Genomic DNA, 26,969 nt, shown 5'->3' with positions numbered 1-26,969 from the left:
TGGGAAAGGGAGTTTAAAACAATATGAGGGTCAAAGTACACATTCCTCAGAAATAACAAGTATTTTAATCCTGATGGTTGTTTTATCGTGGGAAGAACAGCAATAAGGAAGGGTGATTTTCAGTGGAGAAGTGTGAGTGACAGCACTTAACTTGGGAGGGACTGCAGCTTTACATGCACCATGCAGAAGTGCAGAAGTTCCCAGGTTCAATCCCTGGCATCTCCACGTAGGGCTGGAAAAACTGCCTGGAACCTGGGATACCCGCTTTATACTGGTCTGGCTCAGCATAAAGCAGCTTTCAATGTTCCTCACCCTTTCCCCACCTGGTGTTTTTCCCTGCTCCAGCTGCTTCCCCCCTCCCCCGCCCCAGAGGTTTCCCCCATGCATCTTAGACCCTGCAGGGTGGGGAAATTTGCTTGAAGTGGGGTGGATTTATTTATTTAAAATATGTCTTAGCCGCCTTTCAGGGCAGAAGCCTCCTCAAGGTGGCCTACAACAGTAAAACACATAAAACCAGTACAGTATTTACAGCGAGAAAACCACGATAAAACAATAAAAAACAGCAACTAAGCCAGCAAAAATAAAGAGTAACACAAACAGCAATCATGTCTGAAGGCCAGAGTAAAATAATATGTTTTCAAAGCCTTCTTAAAAGCCTGCAATGATGGTGTGATTGCAACAGAAGACAGTGGGCAGGAAAGGGGTTATGCTTGCTTGCACACATTGCTTCTCTGCTAAAAGTTGCCCCTTCTCATGGCAATTTATAGGAGGAATATGGTGAAAGCCCAGACACTTCAAGTCTCCTTGGGTGGGTTTGTGGCTTGGTGCCTGGCATGCAGATAGTAAACCAAGCTGGTGAAGAGTTACTCATTATTTCGTTGTCTCCTTGCAAGGAAAACCTTTGCCTGCCACAAAAGGCATGGGAATATGTCCAGTTGAAAAACACTTGCATCCCCTGGGGTTATGGGAATCAGTATTCTAGTGTTGTCTGGATGTGTGGCGTGGGCTAGAGGGTTACAGAGACCTAGAACAGGGCAGGAGGGAGGTTGCATTATCTCACAGGGTGAGATTCCTTTCCTTCTTGTTACAACCTCTTGCTTTGCATCTCATCTACAGAGCTGCCCAAAACTGGCTAGGCATCCAGGCAGAAAAGGCTCATGAGACCCTCCCTCTGGCCCCCCAACAGGTGCCTTCCAGGACAAAGGTCATTGCACCGGAGCAAACAGAGGATGGTGAGAACCTAGGAGCCCTGGCTCTCCCTCTGAATCTGCTGCAGCCATATGCACACTCTTATGCAGGAGTACATTTGGGGAGGGGCCATAGTTCCCTTCAACTGGTAGAGCACACCCTTAATATGTGGAAGATGGAAGTTCTTCCTGTCCCTCTTGGAACAGCTCTGCAACCACACACATTCCTGACCAAGTCTTCCTCTGGTCACTTCACCCACCCTCCTTGTGGAGTAAAACAAAAAGCATCCAGTAGGCCAAAGGTGAGAATGGGTGAAAGGACTGGAGGAGGAATGGTCTAGGAGAAGCTGGGGCTGCGTTCTCTTTTCCTGCCCACGCGGGGCCGTTACAGGCAGAGACATGATCTCTGCATTGCAGTCTGGAAACAGCACCCTAACCTGATTCTTTCTGCTTCCAGGTGCCTTGGCCGGTGAGTCTAAACTGACCTTCATCCGTGCGGAGCGGGATGTGGTGAGTTAGCTGGAAAGTCATGTAAACCATCAAATGGCCTTTAAGTTAGGTTAGTTCTATGGGAGGTAGGATTGATTACCATGGGGTAGGATTTATGCCTTTGCCTATATCACATTTGCACATGCCCAATAGGACTAGCCACCTTTTGTCCCTGACACATATTCCATGCCCTTAGTGGCTGCAGGGTGGCAAAGAAGTGATGGAGAGAGCTATACCTGTTGTTTTTCTGCCTGTCGTAGAGTGTTACAAGTGTGGAGTCCTTTGGGGGCACTTTAGGATCACTGGACTTTCTTTTTCAATAGAATACATTTGTCTGACATGTCATGGATGATCTCTTACATGTTAAACACTAACTTTTTTCTAGAAAATATTTAGGGAAATGTATTTACGTTCTATTGAAGAATTTCATGGAAGTTTAGCAGTACTCTTTGTCACTGAGGTCTCAAACCACATGTAGTTTATGCTGCTGTCCATCACTGGAAGGCTGTAAGTGTGGTGGGAGAAGTGAACAAATGAATATAAAAACAGCCATACACTGAGCGTGTGCAGAGTGCCTTTCCTTCATCACTGAGTAATGAAAAATCATCTCTCCCAATACACACACATTTGAGTTTAGGGAAAAGATCCCCTGCATAAACAAGTTTGACTCCCAGCATCAGTTGCTTTAGAAAACCTATGCCCACTTACCTAGGAGTACACCCCACTGAACTCAGTGGGTGGGTTCGCATGTCATGCTAAGTTGCCCTGCGAATAAGTCACCATTTCGTTCGCTTGCTAACCCGACAGACAATTGGGCACTCTGTGGCTTGCCGTGCTTGTTTACCCAGGATCTCTTCTTGATCATCCCAGAGTGCAGGACACGGAATAATGGGCTCAAGTTACAGGTAGCCAGATTCCGGCTGAACATCAGGAAAAACTTCCTGACTGTAAGAGCAATACGACAATGGAACCAAATTACCTGGGGAGGTGGTGGGCTCTCCCACACTGGAGGCCTTCAAGATGAGGCTGGATAGCCACCTGTCAGGGATGCTCTGACTTGGATTCCTGCATTGAGCAGGGGGCTGGACTCGATGGCCTTGTAGGCCCCTTCCAACCCTACTATTCTATGATTCTATGATTCTATGATACCCCCCTGAATCCCCCTCAGTTCTCCTGCTGGCTCCTGGTACTATCCCAGGCTTGTCAGCAGTCTTCCTTCCACTGGGACTGCCGGCTCTCAAGGGAAATCCCCCCTCGCCGCACACACACATCACATCAGATCGCCAAATTAAATTAATTTTCTGAGCCCTTATGAATGTGGTAACATGTTTGCAAACTTTTTTATTTATTCATTTTGTGGTTTTGTGCAAGAGCACAAGAGCGCCTGTTATTTATTCATTTTGTGGTTTTGTGCAAGAGCACAAGAGCGCCTGTCTGATATTTAGCCCAGCATACCTCTATCCCCCTCTTGTCAATGTCCTTATCAATTTCATCATTTCAGCACTTCCCTTGCTAGTGAACACCTTTTCTTTAAAGGCTGCTTCACCCTGCACTGAAGAAAGAACACCTGACCTAAAGCTCCTTTTCTCCAGCAGCTGCAAACTGCTTTTGGCTCCCCTGCCCCACACATGAAATCACAAAAAGGAAATATTTTTCCCAGGCCTTATGGATGCAGGAGCCCATTTGCGTAAGATCACGCCTCCAATATTTTGCCAAGCATACCTCTATCCCCATCCTGTAAATGTCCTCCACTTTGGTGCTTTGCTTGCTAGTGAACACCCTTTATTTTTAAAGGCTGCTTCATGTTACACTAAAGTAAGAACACCTACCCGTAAACCTCCTTCTCTCCTTCATCTGCCAGCTGCTTTCAGTTCCCCACCCTCCTTTGTTCTTGTCGCTTCCCTCCACTGGTTTCCCTTGCTAGTTGTCACATATACATATGGGTTACAGAGCAGTGAGCAGGATTGCTAAACATACATAAATGTCATGGCAAAGAAGTAACATGGAGGGGAAAATTTCCATAACTCTCATGACAGAGCAGTAACATGGAGGGGGAAATTACACACATTTCAAGGCAGAGCAATAACACAGAGGGGAAAGATGCACAAATCTCAAGGCAGAGCAGTAATATGGAGAGGAAAATTACACAAATTTCAAGGCAGAGCAGTAACATGGAGGGGAAATTTACATACATTTCCTAGCAGCCAACATTCACTGCTGTGCATGTGTGCAGGATTGAAAATAAAAGAAAAAAAAAAGATCATGTGTTCAGGATACTCTCTGGTGTCCATTCTACTCTATTTTTAGGAGAATGGGCTGGAGGGCATGGAGAAGGGATGATGGAGGATGGTGGTGGCATTGAGATCACAAGGATTGGTAGGGTGTTTTGCTGCTCTTGCTGGGCAGCTCTCTAGCCATTCCCAACAACCCATGATGCCCTGCTGGGTTTGGACGACACAACAAGCCACCATGGGTATGAACAACCCTAAAACAAGCCATGGATTCTCAGGGTAGCTTGTTCGTGAAAAATAAGGCACCCTGTAGAAACTGTGCTGGGTTCACACAACACGACAACCTACTATGGCTGATTAGGCATGGTGGGTTGTCGTGTCATGCAAACCAGGTTAAGAGTCTTACTTATGAGTAGAAAAGTAGGCTTATACTTGTAAACCCTGTTGTGTGGTTTTCACATGGGTGTCTCCTTGTGCAATGTGGAAGCATCTTTTTATGTCCCTTTGCATCTGACAGGAGCTGTTGAACAGGGTTTTCGACGATGTGGAAGCCTTTGTGGGGAAGCTGCAGAAAGCTGCCGAAGCTTTCCATGTGCTGGATCAACGCAAGCGTTCCGCAAGGGGACGTCGCCGGGAGCCAGGCGGTGAGAAAAAGATGGTGGTCCCACTCCAAGAAACGATACCAGCTACTTTTCTTCCCTATCATGTGGTCTAAATTAGACGCTACTTGCAGTACAAGATTAACCTGTACTTTCTTCTTACTTCGCCATATCCACAGAAGGGCTCCTGACAATCCGAGCTCGGCCCCCAACCCAAGAGGAGTTTGGAGATGCTCTAGCTAAGATTAAATATTCCCTCAGCCTTCTGGTGAGTAATGGGCACACATTTCTCTGAAGAAAGGAGAGGGTGTCTGCCTGGATCATGCTAATCACTAGGTCTTTTGTTCCTACCACCCAGGCAAGATTGAAGGGTAACATCACAAACCCTACCTCGGAGGAGCTGATACATTTCCTCTTCAATCCCTTGAAGATGGTAAGTGGTGGGTTCAAGGGGCAGTAGGAGGAGGTATTAGGCAGCTGAACAAGCAGAAAGCTGCCAGTCCAGAACTGGTATACAGAACACTGACAGATGGTCTATACAAGCAGTGGAATGACACAGTGCAGCGTTTTGTTGGGTATACCATTTCGATGAGAGATGTGGGACTGAAACCTATGAAGAAAAACAAACCTCCTTGCACGTAGAAAACTAGTGTGTCAGACAGAAAACTTGCTCAGAGCACTTATCCCTGACATGCTAGATTTCTATGAGCGAGGAGTTGTCTTTTTCATGGGGAGGATTCAGTTGTACGATTCCCTCACTGACAGAGCACAGAAAACTTGCATCATATATTCCTACTCCATGTGCAGAATGATTCTAAGGGTGCTTCCAGATGAGGCTTTTAGTGTGCAATCTCACTGCCACACTTATGGAACTATATGCAGGGTCCAGATGATGATGTCTTTGATTTGTAGCCCTCCCATGTTTTCCCACCTCTTCTGCTGTCTTTTTTTCTTACCATAAAAAAGTCTGTTGAGGGAAAAAATTATGGAATAGCTGCACAATGCCTTTTTTATTGTTAGCGCTAGGAGCTCTCCATCTGGAAACACCCTAAGAGCTGAAGGGAGGAGTGCAAGTTTCTCTGGGAGAGGAACTGTAGTTGGGCCTCTGCCTTGGGAAACCAGGGCGAATCTCCACGGTGACAGGTTTAGTTCAGTATTCCACTTTGCTGTGGTTTTTACTGGAGTCGAATCTGCTCCATCTGGGGATACACAGGGATGGAAAGCCCAGATTATCCCAAAGCTAGCCTGAGGGCCTCGGCAGGTCACACAGCACTTTACCACAAATTGTTTGGGTGGCTGCTGGAAGGAGTCTGTTCCACATCATCACTTAGAGAGCCTGTTCCCTCCCTCCCACTCTTGCCTTATTCCACCCGTTCTGCTTTCTCTGGCCAGTGTGTTAGCACCTGCCTCCCCAACCTATGCCCGATTCCCCCCAATGTTTTTATTTATTTCCTTCTAAAACCACAGAACCACATTAGCAGCTACTCCTGAACAAATGCACTATTTATCTATGGCACTATTTCACGATAGTGCTATAGTGAGATAGTGACATAGGGGGTATAAGACAAACACCTTATTTCGCTATCACACGATAGGGATAACTTTTAAATGCACAACTGTGGATTCCACAGTAATTACCTCTGGAACTGCGATCTGGCCCAGTAAAGCGCTATTTTGCTTTAATCCTTTACTTAAAAAAAAATAGAGGCTGACTGGAGCACACCTATACTTTGCGGGAATGGCCCCCAGAGTTTAGTGGTTGGCAAGGTGAAGTAAATGCCATGGGGTAGCTCAGAACTCTGACGGCCAGCTGTGAAATGGCAGAAACATTGGGGAAACACAGGCGGGGAAAACATTGGGGAAACACCCCTTGACCGGGTCAGTGAGGTCACGGCCAGGTGAAAGACACACCCCTGGGCAGGGCTATCATGCCAGAGTAAATGCAGAGGGTTGGTACACACCACAACAGAAGCGCAGACAAACTGAATTAAGGAAAACAATCAGACTAAAAGTAGTCTCGGAAAAACCAGTTTTTTGGCGCAAAACTCCAGGGTGGCTGTGGAATGACCATGATGTCATGTGCCCCAAATGACCTCAGAATGCAGCAATCTCGCAGTAAGTTGCTCATGGAGACACCACCCCCCCCCCCGGTGTTTCTGGGTTCTAATTCTCACCTCCTGTTTCAGATCGTGGAGGCTTCCGGCGGGGCGGCATTCACTTCTGAGCTGCGCAGCCCCCTGCTCACCCTGGAGGCAGTAACCATGATGCGGAGCTGCTTGGGGGAAGGGGAAGCCAAGCTGTGGCATTCGCTGGGAGAAAACTGGACCAGGCCAAGGTAAGGAGAAGGAGTTAGGGACCCATTTTGTCTTAGGTTGTTATTATCTGTTCCCTCTTCAAATGTTCTCCATAGAAATATGATTGTGTGTATTTGAAAAAAAAAAAATCCACATGGCATGTGTGGGAAATGTGATTTGGTTCACTTGTTTTTCCTTCCTCTTCCTCCCTTCTACATTTTATTTTATTTATTTTTATTTATTACACTTCTATAATGCCCAGTAACTGAAACTCTCTGGGTGGTTCACAACAGCTCAAACCATAAAATACAGCAACATGATTAATCATCATATAAAACTTTTAAAAGTTTAAAAGTACAATATAAAACCAAAGTAAAAACCAGCAGCAGTGTAAAGATCTAAAAATATAATAAGAAATTTAAAAGCAACAAAAACGGAATGACTAAAATGTCTCAGAGAATAGAAAGGTCTTAATGTCGTGCCAAAAAGACCGCAATATAGGTGGCCAAGCGAGCTGCATTCCACAACTCCACTGCCACAATGGAAAAGGCACTCTCCTTAGTAGCCACATGCCTCATTTCATTTGGTGAGGGCACCTGGAGGAGGGCTATGAAGATGATTTTAGGGTCCAAGCAGGTATATATGGGAGGTGGTGATCCTTGAGGTTAATCTTATAGTCTTCTCCTCAGTCTCTCAATTCTCTGTCTGCCTTTCTTGATAACAGTGGCTGTTCAGCTCTTTAATGTACCAGTGGAGCTGTGGCTTCTCTGGCTTCCATTGGCTGACCTGCGCTGATGTCACAGAGGACCTTGGTTACTTAGGCCCAGCAGTTGAGTACCTAAGAGGTCATTGGAAACCTTGGAATTTGGATTCTAAGGTGTTTCAGCTGCTTTTGATAAATTAGCCCTAATATGGTTTATAGCGGTACATGGTGGGCTTGGAGTCAATGCAGATCTGTTGAGTGTTTTTAGCAACTTTAATCAGAAATGGAAAGTCAACCCTTGCTGTTTGAGTACATGACTGAGGATTTCATGCTTTCACCTGTTTATTCCCAAACACATTATTTTCTTCCATTCATTACCCACCATGCCTCCTTCATTTGTCCTGCCCTGCCTACCCAAGAGTGGACTTCCCCAGGGACTATGCTGCTCCCTATATCCCAACTTTCCGGACTGGCTGGGAGCCGCCACGCCTGGACCCTTCTGGGCAGCCTTGGGAAGACCCAGTGGAGATGCAACACCGACATGAAGAACGTCGCGCCCAGGTGAGCATCAATGTGGGAAGCAGGAGGGACAAACAGATGCAAGCCCCGCATCTAGGACAATGTGATAGATGCAGAAAGTTCGTTAATACTTGGGGTGGGGAAGAAAAGTGAGTTGTCCTTGCTTGTAGTGAGGGGCATGGCTTGCTTTAAGAATCCATTTTGGTGTACTTTTGACCAAGGGGCCATCATGGTACATTTTGGACATTCTAGGGCTGGATTCAAACAGCCCATTTCTTCAGTGTTAATAAGAACCTGGTGAAACTAAGTTGTCTGGAATAGCATGACAATGGTTGGATTCTGCAGCCACCACTCATTGCACAGGTTAGACCAGCCTTCCCCCAACCTGGTGCCTTCCAGATGTGTTTGACTGTAGCTCCCATAATCCCCAGGGCTGGGAAACATGGGAATTGCAGTCCTACACATCTGGAAGGCACCAGATTGGGGGAAGGCTGAGTTAGACTTTTACTTATTGGACCTTTTTCAGACAAAACCATTTCCATTTCATCTCCACCGTTTGACTTTGAAGGTAATATTAGTATAACCTGACCATCTGAATCCATCCTCAAGCCATAACTAGGGACTTCTCCACACAGGACTTTTATTCTGCTATTGAGATTGGTTACTCACTGAAGTTTGTGGTTCCTTTAGATGATGTCGTCAACCTCCAGGGCATCTCCCACACTAAATGACCTTTATTCCATTTTGTAAAAGATCAGAGATAATGAGCTATCAACTTACAGCACTTGAGTTCCGCTTGAGTTCCCTCATGAAAAGAGGAAACCCCACAATAAGAGGAGCTAGACCACAGCACCATCTAGTGGTTGTATAATGAAACATATGGAAGACTTGGATAAGGGGGAAAAGGAGGGAGGAAGGAAGTGCGTGTAAAGGGAGTCTGTCGTGATCCTGCATTTAAAATGGAAGCAGAAAGCCTCATTTTCAATGGGGGATTTTAGGCTGGTGTAGAGATGCTCTAGATATTAGAAGAGATTTAGAGGTCCTGTCTCTCTCTCCTATCCTCCTTTCTTCCTTCTTTATCATAATATCAGAGTAAATGCATGAGATGATGCATTATCCTACCTCCATTCACCCTGTTGACTATTGGCTATGGTGCGTGTGTGTGTGCAGAGCCCAGTACAATGGCATCATATCATATGTTTCTTTACTTTGACATTACAAGGAAGAAGGGGAAAGAGATGGTGTAAAAACAGTTCCAACTCTCTTAACACACTCTTGCGTATGCCCTATTAGAATCAGATATGGCAGTCCCATTGGATAGTTGGAGTACCTGTCCAGGCCTCTGGACCTGCAGGCTGTGCTGTGAAGACTACTTTGCCTTGCAGTCTCGCTGATACCGCCACATTCAACATCTATCCATTTATCAGTCTGTTGATTTATTTCATTTGTATTCCACCCTTATTTTAAAGATCTCAGGTAGTGTCCATGGTTCTCTTCCCCCACCCCACTCCCCATACCATAGGTATAAAAGCAACAGCCTTCATTGTTTGCCCACCCGTCCTGAGCAACTATTCAGCTGTCAGGTCTATCCATGGCTATTCAGCATAGCTGCCTTGAATTTGTCTAATTCCCTTAAACTAAGGCTTAGCACCATCTAAATTAGTGGCCATCTGATTCCATGAAGGTGCTTCCAGATGAGGCTTTTATTGTGCTATCGCCCTGCCTCAAATATGGAATGTTATAGGGGAGTCCAGATGGCATCATCTTCCATTTGTAAGCTGCCTGCTTCTTCCATCTTTTTTCTTACTACAAAGAATCCATTACGGATGGAAATACAGAATAACCACACAATGGTTTTTGATTGGTGGTGCTAGGAGCTGACCATCTGGAAGCATCCTTAGGAGCCATCAGTTAAGCTATTGCCTGTTTGGGCTTTTCTACATATGGAATTTATCATGTGCTCATCATTCCCTACTCACAGTTGTTTACAGGTTTTTTAAATGATGTCATGACTCTCCAGTTTCTGTTCTGTGTCTAACCAGCACTTTGGGCAAGTTTTTTTTAGAGCAGTGAAAATGCAGCATTTAATTGTGAAAATGAAAGAAACTGTGATTTCCTCTTGTGTATTTGCACTGTTCTGTTATACCACAGTGCCATCTAGAGGTTATGTAGTGAAAAACAGGAAAAAGAAAAGCTCCTCATGTAATGCCAAGATCAATTCTGTGACAAAACCGAAAGTAGATACAGTGGATTAACAGCCTCATGTAGAAAAGCTCTTTAATTCCGTTAGAGCCATCTAGGCTAGTGGCTCCATGCGCACATCTTGTGGCAGCCAATTTCATACATAAATTTAGGCTGGCCCCAAATCACCCAGGGACCTTCATAGACCGAGTGGGGATTTAAACCCAGGTCTTGCTAGTCAAAGTCCAACATATGCACTCTGCTTGGTAAGCCAGAGGCAGAGTGAGTTGAAGACGGTAATTGTGGAGGAATACTTCCTTGAGCCAAGGGCTCAGGTAATTGTGGGGTCTTGATAGTTAACTATTTTTTTCTTCCTCCTTATTTCTGCTACAGCAATCAGCTCCTACAATTGCAGCCAACGGGTAAGTCCCTCTCAAACCTTCGGACAATTGATTTGGTGTTTGGGGTTGGACTTGGGATCTTGGAAAAGAGGTTGGAAATTAGGATCTGAGGTCAAAGGGAAAGAGAAGGGTGGGGAAGAGGTGAGGATCTTGAGGGATAGGATAGGCTTGGCAAGACCGGGGGCTTTGGAGTCTGCTATTTTTGCAGACAGAGAAATGTTCTCCAGAAATTTCAGAATCTGGTAGGTGTTGCCTATTTCCTGCATTATTGTGCCAGAAGCCAGAGTATCAGCTGTCCGTTTAGGGCGGCTGCCTGTTCCATTAAAAATAACAATTTATACTGAATTGGACTATTGGTAATTTGCACCCAGTATTGTCTACTTTGTCCGTGACACTGGTTCTCCAAGGTTTCAGGCCAAAAAAGCCTTTCCCAGCCCCGCTGTATGAAATTATTTTTCAGTGGAGATAGCAGCAGCTGAACCTGGGGCCTTCTTTATGCAGAACATGTGCTCTACGACTGAGTTGTGACCTTCCCACTCTAAAAGGTGGAAGCCCCCACTCTGGCTCCTGGCACAGTGGAAGGTGGGACTTGAACCCATAGCCTCACAAGCATAAGCAAGAGGCTGGGCTAAGTCTCTGCTGCTGCTGCTTAGTAAAGCTCAGCCTGATTTACATAGGCTTCCTAAGCCAGGCACTGATTCACAGCATCCGTACTTGATTTGCAGCAGCATCATATGCTCCCAGTCCTTTCACTGGGCCCTAAGTGAGAGGGGTCTTGAAAGAGGGAAGCAGGCAGGGGTGGAGATCGTAATGACCTTGGAGACTGCAGCGTTCAAGGACTTGTAATGGGAAACTTGGAGGAAGGGATGCAGTTGGGTCAAGATAGCATATGGAGTGTTTAAACATATTTGAGGTCTTCCCCTGGCAGGGAAAGATCATGGGCCATTTGTTCATGGGCAGCAAGTCGACATTCCATGTTTTTTCTTCTTTTTTCTTTTACCTTCTCTATTTCTATTTCTATTTCTCTCTCTCTCTCTCTCTCTCTCTGTCTGCACTGAGAGTAGCTGGGTCCGGTGGTGAGCGGGGAAGCCAGCAATAGGAGTTAGAAAGGGGGGGGGGGGCTGTGCTTAGCTGGGGGAAGGGTGGTGGCTTGTGTAAGCCAACAGCTGCAGATTGCTGGGGCAAGCGGGAAGAGGTGATTAGGCCCTCAGGGTAGGTGATTAGCAGCTACTTGATGTTGAGTGGGGGTCTTCAAATTACTTGCTTGAACCAGGACCTACTAGCATTTGTGGCTTGAAATCTGCTGTGCCACCATCGCATCAAGGACTGAGGGCCTCTGAATGCAATTGCCACAGAATTCCATGTCACATTTTATATGTTAAATATTTTCATATTTTATGTACTTAAAAAAAAAAATCCTTAGCCCTCTTCACTGTTGGAGGAAATACTTTTTTTAATGGGCAGTTTATTGGTACAGCTTTAATAAATCATTGAGGAGTAGATTCAGATACAATGGACAGGGGCTTCTGACAGCATCTAGGCATTGTTGATACCCCTCCCTACTCCCATGCTTCTGTAAATCCAGTGCTCCCTAATGCCCCAGGTGTCATAATCTTTGCAAGATCAAAAATAATTGCAGACTGAAACAAAATAGTCTGATATCTCTGTTCCATACCAATTGATTTGTGTTTACTCCGTTTTATAGCACCTTTCAGTTATGTAGTTTTGTCCCTTCCACCCTGGGTATATGGGTCCGGCTGAGAGGTCATGTCTACACCTCAAACACCATTTTAGCTATCATGCGATCTCCCAAATAATCCTGAGAATTGTAGTCTGATGTGGGTACAGAGAATTGTTAGTGATCCCTAACAACTATAGTTTCCAGTGTTCTCTAGGGAAAGGGAAGTACTATTAAACCATTTTTTTAGAAAGTCTGTATTATAGACATGCCCATAAAGATTTACTTAAGGCTTAAGAATAATCAACCCTGCAAAAGGCAACTGTGGCAGTAACAGATATCTGGAATTAAACCAAACTAGCACAATAGAAAAAGGAGTCCCCTTCCCATGAGCACCCCGCACCCCCGCAAAAAAAGTAAGGAAGTGACTGACCAGTGATGCATACTGTGTCAAGCAGGGAGTGGATTCTCATAGCTCTTAAAACAAATTAAAACCAGATGCCTCTTTTCCAGCTGAACTAGAAATTCTGGCTTAAGGCAAGACTGTCTGAATGCAGAAGACAAAGATAGACTAAGGTCCCAATGGGTCACTGCAATAATCTAGGCTACTGACCTCTCCCTTTTTTATTACTTGGGTTGGATTTCTGCAAGTATTTATGAAGTGATGTTTATATAGAGAAGTCATGCAAATATTCTAATAATGTGTGAAGATTGTGGCCCTCCACTTCCTGCAAGCCATTCAGAAAATGGGCTGAGCCACATCAATGCTAAAAGCGTAAACAAGTCTACATCCAGTGTCATGGCTTCTCCAGAAGCCCACTGGGAATTGTCATTCTGCAGAAGTGCAGAGAATTCTCAGTTAAAGCCTTGGCTACAGATTGTGGTGGTTTCCCAGCTTTTGTGCAGTTTTTTTCCCCCCGTTCTAAAAGATTGTAATGCCTCTCCTAAGGCTTAGTTACTGTCAGAAAGAGCTTTAAGCTAAAATATGCTGGTATTTTTTGTAGTTTTAGCCCCACCTCCTTTGTCTTCAGCTCCACCCACAACTGGAATACGGCCCCCAAGAATAGAATTCCGGAATAGAATTTGGTCCTCAGGCTGAAAGAGGTTCTGCACCCCTGCCCCAGGAAATATGAAGCCTTTCTACACGAGGCTTTTATTGTGCACTCATGATTGCTCACTCATGGTAGCTTGCAGGTCCTTTATACAATGTTGTCATACTCCAGGGCCTCTCCTGCTCTTTGCAGCCATTATCCGGTTTTCTCCCTAACGAGGAAAGTCTGCTATTATTTAGGAAACACATTATAAAGACCTGTGTAATTGCACAACTCCACTATACCACAGCACCATCTAGTGGTTGTATAATGAAACATATTGAAAAGCAGAGAGAGACACCTCCCCAAAAAAAGCATGTGTAAAGGAGCCGATCTTAATCTTGCAAAAAATCCAGATGCAGAAGCCCTGGTAAAGGTGTGGGATAAAAGCCTCATGTAGAAATGCCCATGGAGAAGAGGAAGATTAGTAACACTGGGCCTAATTATGTGGTTGGAGTTCACAGGTGACTCTCCACCCAGTAAGCTTTTTAAGTGGCTACTGCATGGCTCCCAGTTGTTTCTCTGAGGAAAGGAAGAGATAAAAGTGCAGACTCCTCTTTTAAAGAAAATTAATGCAATTGGTCCTACACAGTTTAGTTTTGTGCAAATGTTATATCGGTAAGGCCCAGTATTCCCTTTACTGTGCACCACAGAGTTTGGTTGTGTGCACTGTTGGAAGCTGAGCCAAAGAGAATTCCAAGATTATCCTTACATGACTTTTCTGAACATGAAGTCCTCATTGGTGGGAATTAGAGGGACAGAACAGCTGTCAGGCATATCATCCTTCCAATTAGACCCCCCCCCCCCGAGAATGACCTATTTTCATGTTATATTGATGCAAATACAGCTGCAGAGAAAAGCACACTTTGGTAGTGGCCTGACATTGTAATCTGGTTACATTTCAATTGAACACCGCTCAGTGAGTTCTTAAATGTAGAACAGCAGAGTGGCCAAAAGAACAAAACAAAAGAACAGAACAGAACAAGTAGTAGTTCAAGAGGGCATGGTGAACATTTTTTTGCTTTTTTGAGTTGTTTTTTAATACACATGCATAAATTTGTATAAATTCACAGCAATGAATACATACGAAATGCAAATATAAGAAAATACAACTTCCTAGCAATTATACATAGGCTTCAACAAAAGTGGACCAGATAGCCTAATAAGTATCCATTTGAAAGTGGCATCTATATGCCACCCACTCAAATGCGGAAAGTGTTATAAGGTCCTCAATCCACTGCATTATAGGAGGTGAGCATTTATCATCCCAATGTTGAAATATCAGTCTTTTTGCTGTCAAGAGGGTGCGGAGAATCCATTTACACTGATCATTTGTTAATTTCTGTGAACCAGGTAAATAATTCAAAAGAGCGTGTACATCAGTGAATATTAAAGACTGTTCCCAAATTTATCTGTATAAAAAACTCCTCCCAAAAAGAAGCAACAACTGGACATTACTAAAACATATGTTTAAAAGAAACATTAGCTGCATTGCACCACTAACAATTAGCCAAACTAGACAATCTTTGTTAAAGAGATATTGCAATGTCCAACAGACATGAAACAAAAGGTTTTGCTGAAAAAGATGCGGCAAGATCCATACGTATAGGTATAAACGCCAAAGCAGCAATTCACTGATTAGGCAGAATTGGGAAATCCAATTCCCTGTTCCATTCCCGCCTAAAACCCTGTATATCATATTTATTCACAAATAACAAGTATTTATAAACAAGATTGCTTTGCCTGACCAGCCTCAATAAGTGCTTCCAATGATGACAGAGAGACTGATGCTGTATAAGCAGCCAGGCCAAACCTAGATACTAAGAAATGCTGCAATTGCAAATATTGCCATTCAGCCATAGCTGGCAAGTCGTATTTGGCACACAAGACAAAAAATGACAAAAACTCATCAGTACCAACCAGTTGGTCCAAAGTAAAAATCACCTTATCTGTCCATGTGTGGCACAAAAACATTTTCTTACCAATTTTTTTATCTGGATTGCCCCATAAAGTCAATTTAGCATGAGAAAATGGATCAAAGTGTAACTGTCATGACATTATATGCCACACATCTCCAACTGCAGGAACTGTGGGAGGAACCCTGTGTGTTCTTGTCTGTTTATAACTTAATGCCATTGTTACTGAACTCTTAAATGTAGAACAGCAGAGTGGTCAAAAGAAAAAAACAACAGTACAAGGAGCAGTTCAAGAGTACATGGTGAACTTTTCATCCCTTGGATACCTTCTGGGAGGCACAGGCTTGGCAGGAACTAAGCAAAAAGGAAGTCTAATCCTTCCCATGGATAAGGCACAGGAAGAAAGAATCAGGAGACCTCATTTTTCTATAAAGCCGGGGGGAATGAGTTAGAGCAGTAGGCCCTAGTAGCTAGGATACCTGGGTTCTCTTGAAAGAAAGTGGAATTTGTTAGGGCTAAATAATATACAGAAAAGACCAGGGGTTAGTCATGGCTAACGTAAGTCTCATTCATTTCAATGGGCCTACTCTAAGTAGGACTTCAATTACAGGAATTGGAGCTCTTGGATTTACTGGGAACATATCAGGATCTGATGGGTTAGAGCAGGAAGAGTAGACTCTTGGGAGAGGATTCTGCTCTGGAGGCTGGGTGAGGATAGAAAGGGAGGCAGACAGAGATGTAAGTGTTACAGAAGGTGAGCAGCAGGTGGTGCAGGCCAGATGCTTTGGTGATGGGCACAGAAGGGAAATATAACAGGATGAAAACAAGAGGACAGCGGTTTAAAGAAAGATGGCGCACAGAAGAGAGCCAAGAGGGGACGCTAGGCAGCCAGCTAAGGTAGGATTGGGTGGGGGATGGGGGCACTGAATGGCTCTAATTCCTTTCCTTCTCCATCTCCTGTCCTTCTTTGAACTCTTTCATGAAATTTGTGTCCCAGCGGTTCCAGTTGTGATCTTCATAAAGTCCAACTAGGAGGCAGACTGCAAAATGGAGGAGTAGGGAACTTTCTTTGGCAGGAAATAGAATCTACTTCAGGAAAGAGGCAATTGGTATGGGGCTTTGTCCCTTTCCTGGTCATTTTCCTGCCCTTCCTTCAGTATCACAAGTTTTTTTTTTTCTATTCAAAATGTGCATAACCATGCATTTGCTCCATTGCCCCCATTCAACTAGATGCTTTGATGCTTTGGTCTGCTATCTCAAAGTGTCCCCCTCTCCTTATTAATATTATTTTTTATCAGCAAACTGCATCAAAATTGGGTGACCATGGAATTGTGCAAATTCAGCATTTATTCAGTAAATGTGGAATAAACTAGGGCTGGATCACTGAAATAATTTTATGTGATTAATCATTTGATCTTTTAGCTGATTAGTCAAGTGATTTAATTTTCAGTGAACTTGCATATTGCCAAAGCTCGATATAGTTGCGTTTCTGAGATACTGAAGGAAGTATAAGATACTTACTTACAATTTAATAAACGGAAGATACTACTCTTTATTTGAAAGGGTATGTTTAATAGTTTCTTTTTCATTCCCTAATATACTAACATAACCAAATCAAAATAGCCTGAAAGGTGTGCCACAATTCACAGCCTTACTAGCCCTCAACGATTAATCCACTAAAGGTTTTAATTGATTAACCTGTTTATTAAACTGGGGCTGTCGCCCAGTTAAAGAAAACTTAAGTTCATTTCCCATTTAGTCTGGAATTACCATACTTTATCCATGCACTTTTCTGTATTGTCCTTGGGGCATTTTTTTGGACCTGAGTGTTTTAAACTTGAAATGTCATTACAGTGCCAGCCTGTCTAGTGTGGACAGGCAAAGCTCTATTAACACTTTTCAGGGCTACTATGCTTTTAATTAGAATCTTCCTTCTTTTCTTGTTCAGCACAGCTGGGGAATTACAAATGAATTTCCCCTTAGCTGGCCAGATCAAATTTCCTGCAAGGGGGTTGGGGAGGGTAAATGCTGGTTTCCTGTATTTATTTTTCTTGTGAAATAGCACTATTTTGTAATACAAAATAAAGAAAGAACATGCTGTTTTAATTCTGCTTCCAGCTAACTGTGGAAAATCAAAAGGATTCTAATGTGGAAGCACTTCTAGTTGATTAATCATATGACCTTTTAGTCAATTAACTGAATAAATGTGCATAAATTTGCAAATGAGAGAAACGTTCTAGAGGGAAAAAAATACTTTGTGTTTAGACCAAATACACATGAATCACTGCAGCTTCTTAACAGAGGCATTCTCCTTTTCTTTCATATGGGAGGGAATACTTCTTTTAAGATGGCACTTGCCAACCAACTGCAGTCCTTTTAAAAAGTTGTATTAAAAGTTTCTAAAAAAATCAACTGCCTCATTAATCAGAGTCAATCAAAATGTTTTCATGGGATTTATCAATCCGATTAATTAACTAAATGTTGCAGCCCTAGATTAAACCAAACAAAGGTTGCAGCTCTATATACAAGCCACAAACATGCAATTGCAGGAGAAAGATTGTTTCAGGAACAGTGACTGGCAACAGTGAAATTAAATTAAATGTAACTCCTGCAGCTCAAGATAGAACCCTGGAGTTTGAGATTTCCAAACAGAATCCTAACTTTCATTGGTGATCTAGACAACACACAAATCACAGGCCTCCTTCCTGCCTATAATCCGAAGTGCTCTTTCTTCCCTCTCCCTCTTCACAGACACAAACACCCAGAGAACAAGTCGGTGATCTGCACCCATGACTTCTTAGCCAGAAACAGCAACGAACTATCAGTGCTTCAAGGGGACATGTTGGAGGTGAGTTGGTGTCCCTGGACCCTGCCGTGATAGAAGATCATCCCATCCCAATCCAGGCAGCATAGAAGCGGAAGTGATTTGCAGTTTGGGCACTGCCGTAGAAAAGCAAATGGCATTTGGGAATCAGGACATTGGGAAATACATAACCACCTGCTCACCTGTGCAAAGTCAGAATCTCCTCTAGACAATTAAAATGGGAAATGTGTGTAAATCTAAAGTGTTGATACTTTCCCCCCTTGTAGCCCATGGATATGTGCCCTAAATGACTGACTTAAATATGCATGAGCCGGCAGTCTACTAAAAATGTTGTGGGGTAGTAACAGTTGTGGAATTATTTGTGAGGCTGAATTGAGGCCTCAGTTGACAATTCTAAGAAACAGAAGAACTGGGTGGAGTTTTGTTTCCATGTAGCTGGAACATTTCCTTTTTCTTTCCCATTAGGTTCTGGATGACAGCAAAAAATGGTGGAAAGTTCAAAACCGCTATGGCCAAGTTGGCTACATCCCTTATAATATTCTTACCCCTGTTCTGATTGGAGACAATTCCAGCAACCAGAACCACAAGACAGCTGTGCAGATCAATGGAACCAGTCCTGTGATAACCCAGGTGAGGTAGACTGCAGCAATCAGGGCTTTTTTGTTTGTTTTGCTTCTATTTGTAAACAAATTATATGCCGCTTTTCTGATTAAAATGTCCAAATAGGTTGAAAATGAAAATTCATTGCATAACAAAAAAGAAAATAGCAATGAAAACAACGTAAGCAGCAGCACTGACATTGAAAGCAGTCGAAAGTCAGCTGGATCTGATAGATGTTTATAAACTCATGAGTGTTGTGGAGAGAGTGGGTTTTTTTAATACTTGAATCAGTAGAATTCAGGGTCAGCCAATAAAATAGAATGGCCATAGGTTCAGAACGGCTGAGATGACCACAAAAAGGGATTAGACAGATTCACAGAAGACAGAGCTATCAACAGCTATTATGTTCACAGACAGTATCTTTCCCTCTATTTCCAGTGTTCAAGAGTAAGTGCCGTTTGTTATGTAGCCAAAATGGTGCCATCCACGGACAAGAGGAAAGTGTAAATATAAACCGGGGCTACTCTGTGGTTTGCAGAAGTACAACAAACTCACAACAACCTGGAGGGGGTGGGGAACCTATGTGGGTGAGGGGAACCCTGTGCAGGTGGGGTCAATTCTATGCAGGTGACTGGAACCCCCAAACACCCCAATGACAACTGAGTGTTCTCACTGGCCATGACATGCTGACTAAGACTGTTTGGTGAGTGGGTCAGTAAACTGGGTGGGAGCATGCATGGAATTGAGTATTGTGAAGGATAGCATGACTGACTGATTGACTGACTGGAAGCGTGAACAGGAGCGCTCCACACTGCAACACTTTATTGGAGATCCCACTTGTACCTCTGAATTCCAGGTGTGGGGACAGACAACAGTGGCGGGGGAGGGGAAGTGCCTTCCTGCTCTTCTCGTGGGCTTCCTGGAATAATCTGTTTGGCCAATGTTGGGTGCTGGACTAGGTGGGGTTTTGGTCTGATCCAGCAGGGCTGCATGTCTGTTCTTGTGGCCCAAGGTCATGGAGTCTTGGTCAAATTTGGGGAAACTTTAAGGAGTGGGAAAGAGGCTTTCCTTCTTCTGCCTTGAAAAGCTCAGAAAGATAGAAAGTGGAAGAGAGTCACTTTAAAAATCAGATATCTATCCCCACCAATGAAGTTTTTCATTCAAATTTACAGGTGCTAGAAATACCAAAAAAAATTTAAAAATTTCCGCGCCACTTGTCAGAATGGCCTAAGAAGGCATATAGGGCCCAGACTGTTTAGGGCTTTTGCACATTACAACCCACCCATCCTGGAAGATGGTGGGAGCAGGGACGGCTCAAGATATGTTGCTGCCTCTGTGATGTATCACGTTTTCCCCACCTGTGATTATAATAACATCACCACTCCTCATGAATATTTTTACAACACCAAGTACTGATTCTAGCCCCAGAATTTCAGTACCTCTCTATTCTCTCAACCTCTTCCTTGAAGTAATACCTTAGAGAGAGTATGTGGAAAGAATACATCAACTATAACCTAAGCAACTACTTTATTAGGATGCTACCACCACCCTCCTCGTGAGGAGAGAACCTTCAGTTTCTCTCTGTGTGTAGGTGTAGATTCCTAGACTTTGGCCTGTTTCTTTCATAGTTCCATTTAACCCTTTTACTGGTAACAAATGAAATGGAGAATGGCGTGGTTTGAAAGAACAAAATAAAAATGAAACTTTATTTACACAGTATAAGACGTTTCCATGCAGTTTGAGTTTTATGTGGTAAAATTTCTTGTTTCAAGTTTTTATTAATTCCTGACCTACTCTTGTTGTTGTTCAGTCGTTCAGTCATGTCCAACTCTTCGTGACCCCATGGCCCATAGCATGCCAGGTCTTCCTGTCCTCCGCTCTCTCCCGGAGCGTGCTCAAGTTCATATTCATTGCATCGGTGATGCTATCTAGCCATCTCATCCTCTGCCGTCCCCTTCTCCTTTTGCCTTCAGTCTTTCCCAGCATCAGGGTCTTTTCCAGAGAGTTTTCTCTTCGCATTAGGTGGTCAAAATATTTGAGCTTCAGCTTCAGTATCTGTCCTTCCAATGAGCACTCAGGGTTGATTTCCTTTAGGATTGACTGATTTGACCTCCTTGCAGTCCAGGGGACTCATAAGAGTCTTCTCCAGCACCACAGTTCGAAAGCATCAATTCTTCGGCACTCAGCCTTCCTTACAGTCCAGCTCTCACAGCCATACATTACTACTGGGAAAACCATAGCTTTGATTAGACGGACCTTTGTCGGCAAGGTGATGTCTCTGCTTCTTACTATGCTGCCTAGGTTTGCCATAGCTTTCCTCCCAAGGAGCAAGCGTCTTTTAATTTCATGGCTACAGTCACTGTCTGCGGTGATCTTGGAGCCCAAGAAAATAAAATCTGTCACTGCTTCCATTTCTTCCCCTTCTATATGCCAGGAAGTGATGGGGCCAGATGCCATGATCTTAGTTTTTTTAATGCTGAGTTTCAAACCAGCTTTTGCACTCTCCTCTTTCACCCTCAACAAGAGGCTCTTTAGATCCTCTTCGCTTTCTGCCATTAGGGTGGTATCGTCTGCATATCGGAGGTTGTTGATAATTCTCCTGGCAATCTTAATTCCGACCTGTGTTTCATCCAACACTGCGTTTCTCATGATGTACTCTGCATATAAGTTAAATAAGCAGGGTGACAATATGCAGCCTTGTCGTACTCCTTTCCCAATTTTGAACCACTCGGTTGTTCCATGTCTGGTTCTTACTGTTGCTTCTTGACCCTCTTACAGGTTTCTCAGGAGACAGGTAAGGTGGTCTGGTACTCCAATCAGAATACATCAAAATAATAAATATACCTCCCTCCACCTCCCAGGGGAATCTAACCATCCCCAGAGCTAGAGCCCAGGGCCCTAAACCTGCTCCTCAGAAAGCCAGGCCCTGTCTCCCCTTCTAAAGAAAACCAAGTGCCTGTTATTCCCTGTCTCTCCCAACTGAAAAAGCAACAGCCAATCAGGAGACACCATTTAAATCTGAACTTTCTAACTCCCACCTACTTACCATAGCCTTTAGGAGAAAGAATATGTTAGAACACATCAATCAAGCAAACAACCACCGAAATATACAATTAAACAAATCAAAATACCATTTCATCACAATGCCCCCCCATTCCACCTACAGAAGCCAACTACACTGGACTGGCAGTTGAATGTTATTTTAGCACTAGCAATGGAGCGGCATCCTTCATCACACTTGAGGGCAACAAGCTAGCTTAGGGGACACAGGGCAGGCTGAGTACTTACATAGCTCTGTCTTCCAACACCTCCCCACCTGAGGTGGGCACTTAACTGGTAGGGCGAGCCCTGGTGCAGAGTCAGTGCAGGCCCTGGTGCTACTGGTGTAACATATTCCTTGTGACTTCCCCCAGTAGGAGATGGGCTCTTCAAGAGGCCAAGCTGTTAATTTTGCTTCCTTTCCCCCTCTGCTTAGAAAGCTCCACCCCAGCCGCCACCAAAGACCAAAGTTCTGTACTCAAATGGCAGAAAATGGGCCAGCACTGAGGGGCTTAACATGAACGTGAGCGAGCGGGGTAAGACCTCTTTCCTTGCAGAACTGGAGAGCTAATGAGAGGATAACTGCTTTTTCTCACCATTTTGCCTGAGAATTGGTCTAAGTGATCTGCAAGAACACAACATGGAGCAGGGGACATTTTAGTCTTTCTGACTCCTGTAGCAGATCTGTGAGGTGTTTGTGCCTCTGCTAGAAAATTCCCACATTTCCTTAATGAGGGCCAAACCTCAGTGCTAGAACAAAGCACTTTACATTAGATTTTTTAAAAACTAAACACTAGTTGATAGTGCAAAGTTAAAAGCTATTTTATAACTCTCCTCATATTAGTGTATTACAAGATTCTCTGGGAGAAATGTGGCTGCCATTTTGAAATGCAGGTATAGCTGTTGTATTGGACTGTGGGGTATAAGGTTAATTCATTGGCCTTACTGCACAAATATTTACAATTGAGTCATTAGTGCCATATGTGACATCACTTCCTGCCCTGGCAGAACGTTTCAGCACTGTCAACGAGGAGCTCGCCTTGAGGCTGGCCAATGGGTCAAATGGCCGTAGCAAGACTCTTCATATCCAGCGTGCTCCAGACACCACTGTGCCTTTAGGATACGATTCAGATTCTGCTCAAGTCCAGACCTGGCTAGAGGCCAAAGGGTTCAGCCCATTGTGAGTTTTTGCCTCTGTTTCTCCTTGAGGGGATGTATGGATTGCCAATGAAGTCCAAGCATATAGTCCTTAATATATTCTATCAAACCAGTTTCCTGCCTTTCCCTTATTGGCTGTTCTTTGGATTCATGTTGGGTGCTAGCCAATGATGAGGATTGCACATGTCAACTTAACTTACCCAGTTTTCCTAGTTGGCAGGAATCTGAGCATTTTATGAGCAACTTCCTGATTGGCCACCATAGGAAGCAGCTGGAGTTTTTCTGAACAGCTCAGTAGCACAGAGCTTGTAATGTTTTGCCATTGCCCTATTTTTAGTTATGGGCACTTTTTCTACATTCCTGACCAATGCTAGCTGGATTTGAGACCTGGAAAAGCAAGCCTGTCCTCATTAAGGTTCCTGACTGGCTAGCTCTCTACTCCCTCATTGGCTAACTCATTGGCCAAATGGTGTCTCAAGGCTCCTTTTCGGTCCTTGAGACACCATTTCTGATTGAGTGCTATTTGCCTATCATAGGTTCTAATCGGTGTTTCAGACATTCTACTGTTCATCAGATCTTTCATCCCATGTACAAGTGTGACTTACGTTATGTGTAAATCCATTTCATATCTGTTTCATATTTATTTTTTCATGAGTGTAAACGGCAGAAATCCTCTTTCTTCCCATAACCCACCCATCTATTGACTTTTTCCACACACCCCTGCAGGACTGTAAATGCTTTTGGAGTTCTGAGTGGAGCTCAGCTGTTCTCCCTGCAGAAGGATGAGTTCAAAGCTGTCAGTTCAGAAGAAGGATCTCGAGTGTACAGCCAGGTCACTGTCCAGAGAGCCCTCTTGGAGGTACGAGGAACCCCAAAGTATCTCCTTAGGGCAATGATGTATGTTAGGAGTCGAGATTCCAAAGACCTCTGGGAGGGGAGTGGGCTACAGTGGGCTCTAGGACAGGAGCAGGCTAGTAGACTGCAGAGAGCCAGAGAAGCCTAATGGGGTTGAGGCAAGCCAAATAGATGCTAATTTAACAAAACATCAGAATTCTCTGAGCAGTGAGTACAGCAAAGTGGGAATGAGGATGTGGATGGAGTGCTTGAAACCAGGACAGTATCCAGTCTTAATTTTCATTATTTTCTTCCAGGATTCTGGGAAAATATCAGAGCTAGAAGCTGTGATGGAGAAACAAAAAAGGAAACTAGAAGGTTTGCCTGGATAGGTGGGACAGATCTCCCTGTTCTGATGTGGGATTGCCCTCTACTGAAGAAATATGGAACTGTAGGGTAACAGGCTCAGAAGTCATAGCATCATCATCAAACCTGGCCTATTCCCCTCCTCACATCTACCAAAATCCACCTTGTTCAGGGACATTTATTTGGGCTCAATGTTTGTTTTGTTGCATGCATGTTTTGTGTTTCTGTTCTCCTGTAAAGATATTGCCCTCTCCAAATTGTATCCCAGATTAAACAAATCTCCCTGTTACACATAGCCATCCAAGGGCAATCTTCTAGGTCTTAGCCCCTACTCTCTCCCTCCCCAAATGGGTGAAAAAATGGAATTGCAGCATCTGCCTTCCTCTTTACAATGCAGAACATTCATACTGCATTTATTTTATCTCCTTTTATGCAGAATGAAATAATGTTTACCTTTGGGGGGAATTGTACCTAAGTTTCTCTCACCTAAGAAAATATGAAACCTAAAGTTTTATTAGCATCCATTCAATTTTCATTTCTGCAGTTAAACTTAGGCATGGATATTTTTGCACATATTATTTGTTTTTGCACTCCATCATGAATTTTTAGCCATAAACCTTCATTAAAACAGTAATTGTTGTGCACATGTATTTTGCTTGAGGTCACACTGCATCACAGGAGCTGTAGTCAAACTTCTGTCTCTGCTTCACAGCAGTGTGATTTGGAAGCTCCTTACTGTTTTTAAGGAAGCAATTTTTTTTGCCCAGATTTTTCCACCTATCCCTACTTGAATAAGGATAAACAGAGGGCCCTGTGAAAGAAGAGCTTTGTACAAAAGTATTAAAAGTATCTCAGGAAGACTGTTTCCTCTTCAGGGGTGACAATGGAACAAAGCAACGAGGAAGCAATTGAGCAAGCCATTTTACAAGATCGTGACTCCAGCCTTAATGGGGGCTGTCTTGCCAACTGACACTTTCATTCCATGGAGTTAATACAAGCCGCTGTTGAGCAATACCATCTCTAGTCACCAGATGGCACTCTATTTGAGGCAAACCATGATATCACAAATATTTCTGAACGAATGTCCTAGTTTTTTCCATTTTCGTTGCATACAGAAAAACGTTGCCAGATTTTAACAGTTTGGCCCTCTCATCTCTGGGTGCATTTTTAGGAGGAGGTGGGGCGGGGAGTGGACAAACTGAATCAGTTTGTGCAAGAAAATGTTATATTTCAACTTTAAGAGAAAGCTTGTCTAAGTTTGAGCATTTATCGTGAAACGTGGCATGCTGTGTTTCCATTGTGGTAGATTGGGGCAGGGTGGGGATTAGAAATTTAACTGAGTGGATCTTTTTCCAACAGTTTTCACACAACTTGTTAAATAACTTGTCAAAGGATACACAATGTTTTTTACTGTCAGTACTTAAACCGTTTCCATTCGAACCTCCTAGTGGTTGGCGTAAAGCATAACTTTGCCCGCAGCTTTCCTCAGATTGTTACCTTGACCTGTGCCTCCAAATGTTTTGGAGACATTTTGGCCAAATCACCCGAAACTCTTTTTCCAAAAGAAATCTAGTGCAATGGAATATTTATTTTGTAAGCATATTTATATTGATGTAATATTGGCTGCCATTAATGTTTTGTAAAGAAAAGACTGGGTTTTTTTTTAACATTGCTTCCCCCCCCCTTTTTTTTTGTTGTAGCATAATTTTAAAAGTTCCCTTAAAGTAGGGTCACCAGCTGGCAGCCCCTGGGCCAAATCTGGCCTTCTGAGCAGTGTAGTGTTGCCCCCCTGCTCCCTGCATTGCATACCCAAGGTAAAAAGAACTCTGTTTTAAAGGGGTTTGGCAAAAGGCCACACTACAAGGGGGCATCATTGAAAAGAGGAAGATGAGGAGCTGTATAAATGGTCTGTAGCCTGGGTGTAACTGCCAAGGTACTTTTATGTAGACTCCTGTAAGTATCATAAGATAATCTACTCCTCATGGTTACATACATAAGTCTGAGCACCTATTGCTTTTGCGAACCATATCAGGATAATGAAAGGGTCAGCTCAAATTTTTAAGCGCTTTAAGGGTGCAATCCTATGCACGTTTGGACAGAACCTTTTTCTGTCCAAATGTGCATAGGATTGCATCCTAATGTAATGGTGTTTGAGGGGCTCTGGGTTGTTTTGGATTAGGCAATCTTGTTGCATTGTAGATATATATGATTGCTGCTAGAGGGAAATTTACTCAGTTACAGAGGTCATGTTATTGTTAATTAATACTTGCATATTTAAATCTCTGATATTGTTCAAAATATCCTGAGATGGCCCGATGCTTGTTTTGTGGTGTAAGGCACATGATGGACATGCACCTGAGCCACCACCTTTGGGCTTGGCATTCACTGGGAAAATTGTTAAGTTATATTAAACATCTGTAAACAAAATACTTTAAACCATTTGCAGTTTTCTGTCACATGGTACGGTTGCCATTCTACTTTGAAGCAATGAACAATCTGCTTTCCTTTTCAAGGGTGCTGACAGATTAGAATTGGTGGGGATTTCCAGCCAGTAATAACATGTGGAATAGTAGGAGTTCAGTAGCATCCCTCCATATAAAATCATCTATCTTCTTTACCTCTTCAGAGCCATTGATCACCTTGAAAGTTATCATTCAGTTTTATGTTGACTATTTAAGATATTTATATACTGCTTTTCTATTAAAACTATCCAAAGGAGTTTGGCGCTAGAGTTCGTTGAACTGACTTAAAGTGAGCTGAAGTGCATTGTGTAGTTTTAGTGTGTGTGTTGTTGTTGTTTTATTGTTAGCAGGTGACATTACTGCTGCACTTATTTGGGAAAGGGCTATAGTGGAAGGT

General features: G+C 43.5%; 1 protein-coding gene across 1 annotated transcript in view; it reads left to right on the top strand.

Annotated features, from left to right (window-relative positions):
- EPS8L1 (EPS8 signaling adaptor L1) overlaps positions 1-26,544 on the top strand; it is a 42,748-nt gene extending 16,204 nt beyond the window's left edge. The window contains exons 8-21 of the mRNA XM_084805569.1: positions 1,117-1,232; positions 1,645-1,697; positions 4,425-4,551; positions 4,686-4,774; positions 4,865-4,939; positions 6,693-6,841; positions 7,923-8,064; positions 10,597-10,625; positions 18,041-18,137; positions 18,579-18,743; positions 22,189-22,288; positions 22,761-22,932; positions 23,637-23,769; positions 24,062-26,544. Of these exons, the coding sequence (XP_084661695.1) occupies positions 1,117-1,232; positions 1,645-1,697; positions 4,425-4,551; positions 4,686-4,774; positions 4,865-4,939; positions 6,693-6,841; positions 7,923-8,064; positions 10,597-10,625; positions 18,041-18,137; positions 18,579-18,743; positions 22,189-22,288; positions 22,761-22,932; positions 23,637-23,769; positions 24,062-24,136 (1,522 nt within the window). The 3' untranslated portion in view covers positions 24,137-26,544. The remainder of the gene's footprint in view (positions 1-1,116; positions 1,233-1,644; positions 1,698-4,424; positions 4,552-4,685; positions 4,775-4,864; positions 4,940-6,692; positions 6,842-7,922; positions 8,065-10,596; positions 10,626-18,040; positions 18,138-18,578; positions 18,744-22,188; positions 22,289-22,760; positions 22,933-23,636; positions 23,770-24,061) is intronic.
- The last annotated feature ends 425 nt before the right edge of the window (positions 26,545-26,969 follow it).

This window comes from Heloderma suspectum, chromosome 6 (assembly GCF_057233095.1).
Source record: "Heloderma suspectum isolate Gila_16-S chromosome 6, 16-S_ref, whole genome shotgun sequence".
Classification (NCBI taxonomy): domain Eukaryota; kingdom Metazoa; phylum Chordata; class Lepidosauria; order Squamata; family Helodermatidae; genus Heloderma; species Heloderma suspectum.
The sequence above is the reverse complement of the archived record's forward strand: the minus strand, read 5'-3'. Positions and strand labels throughout refer to the sequence as shown.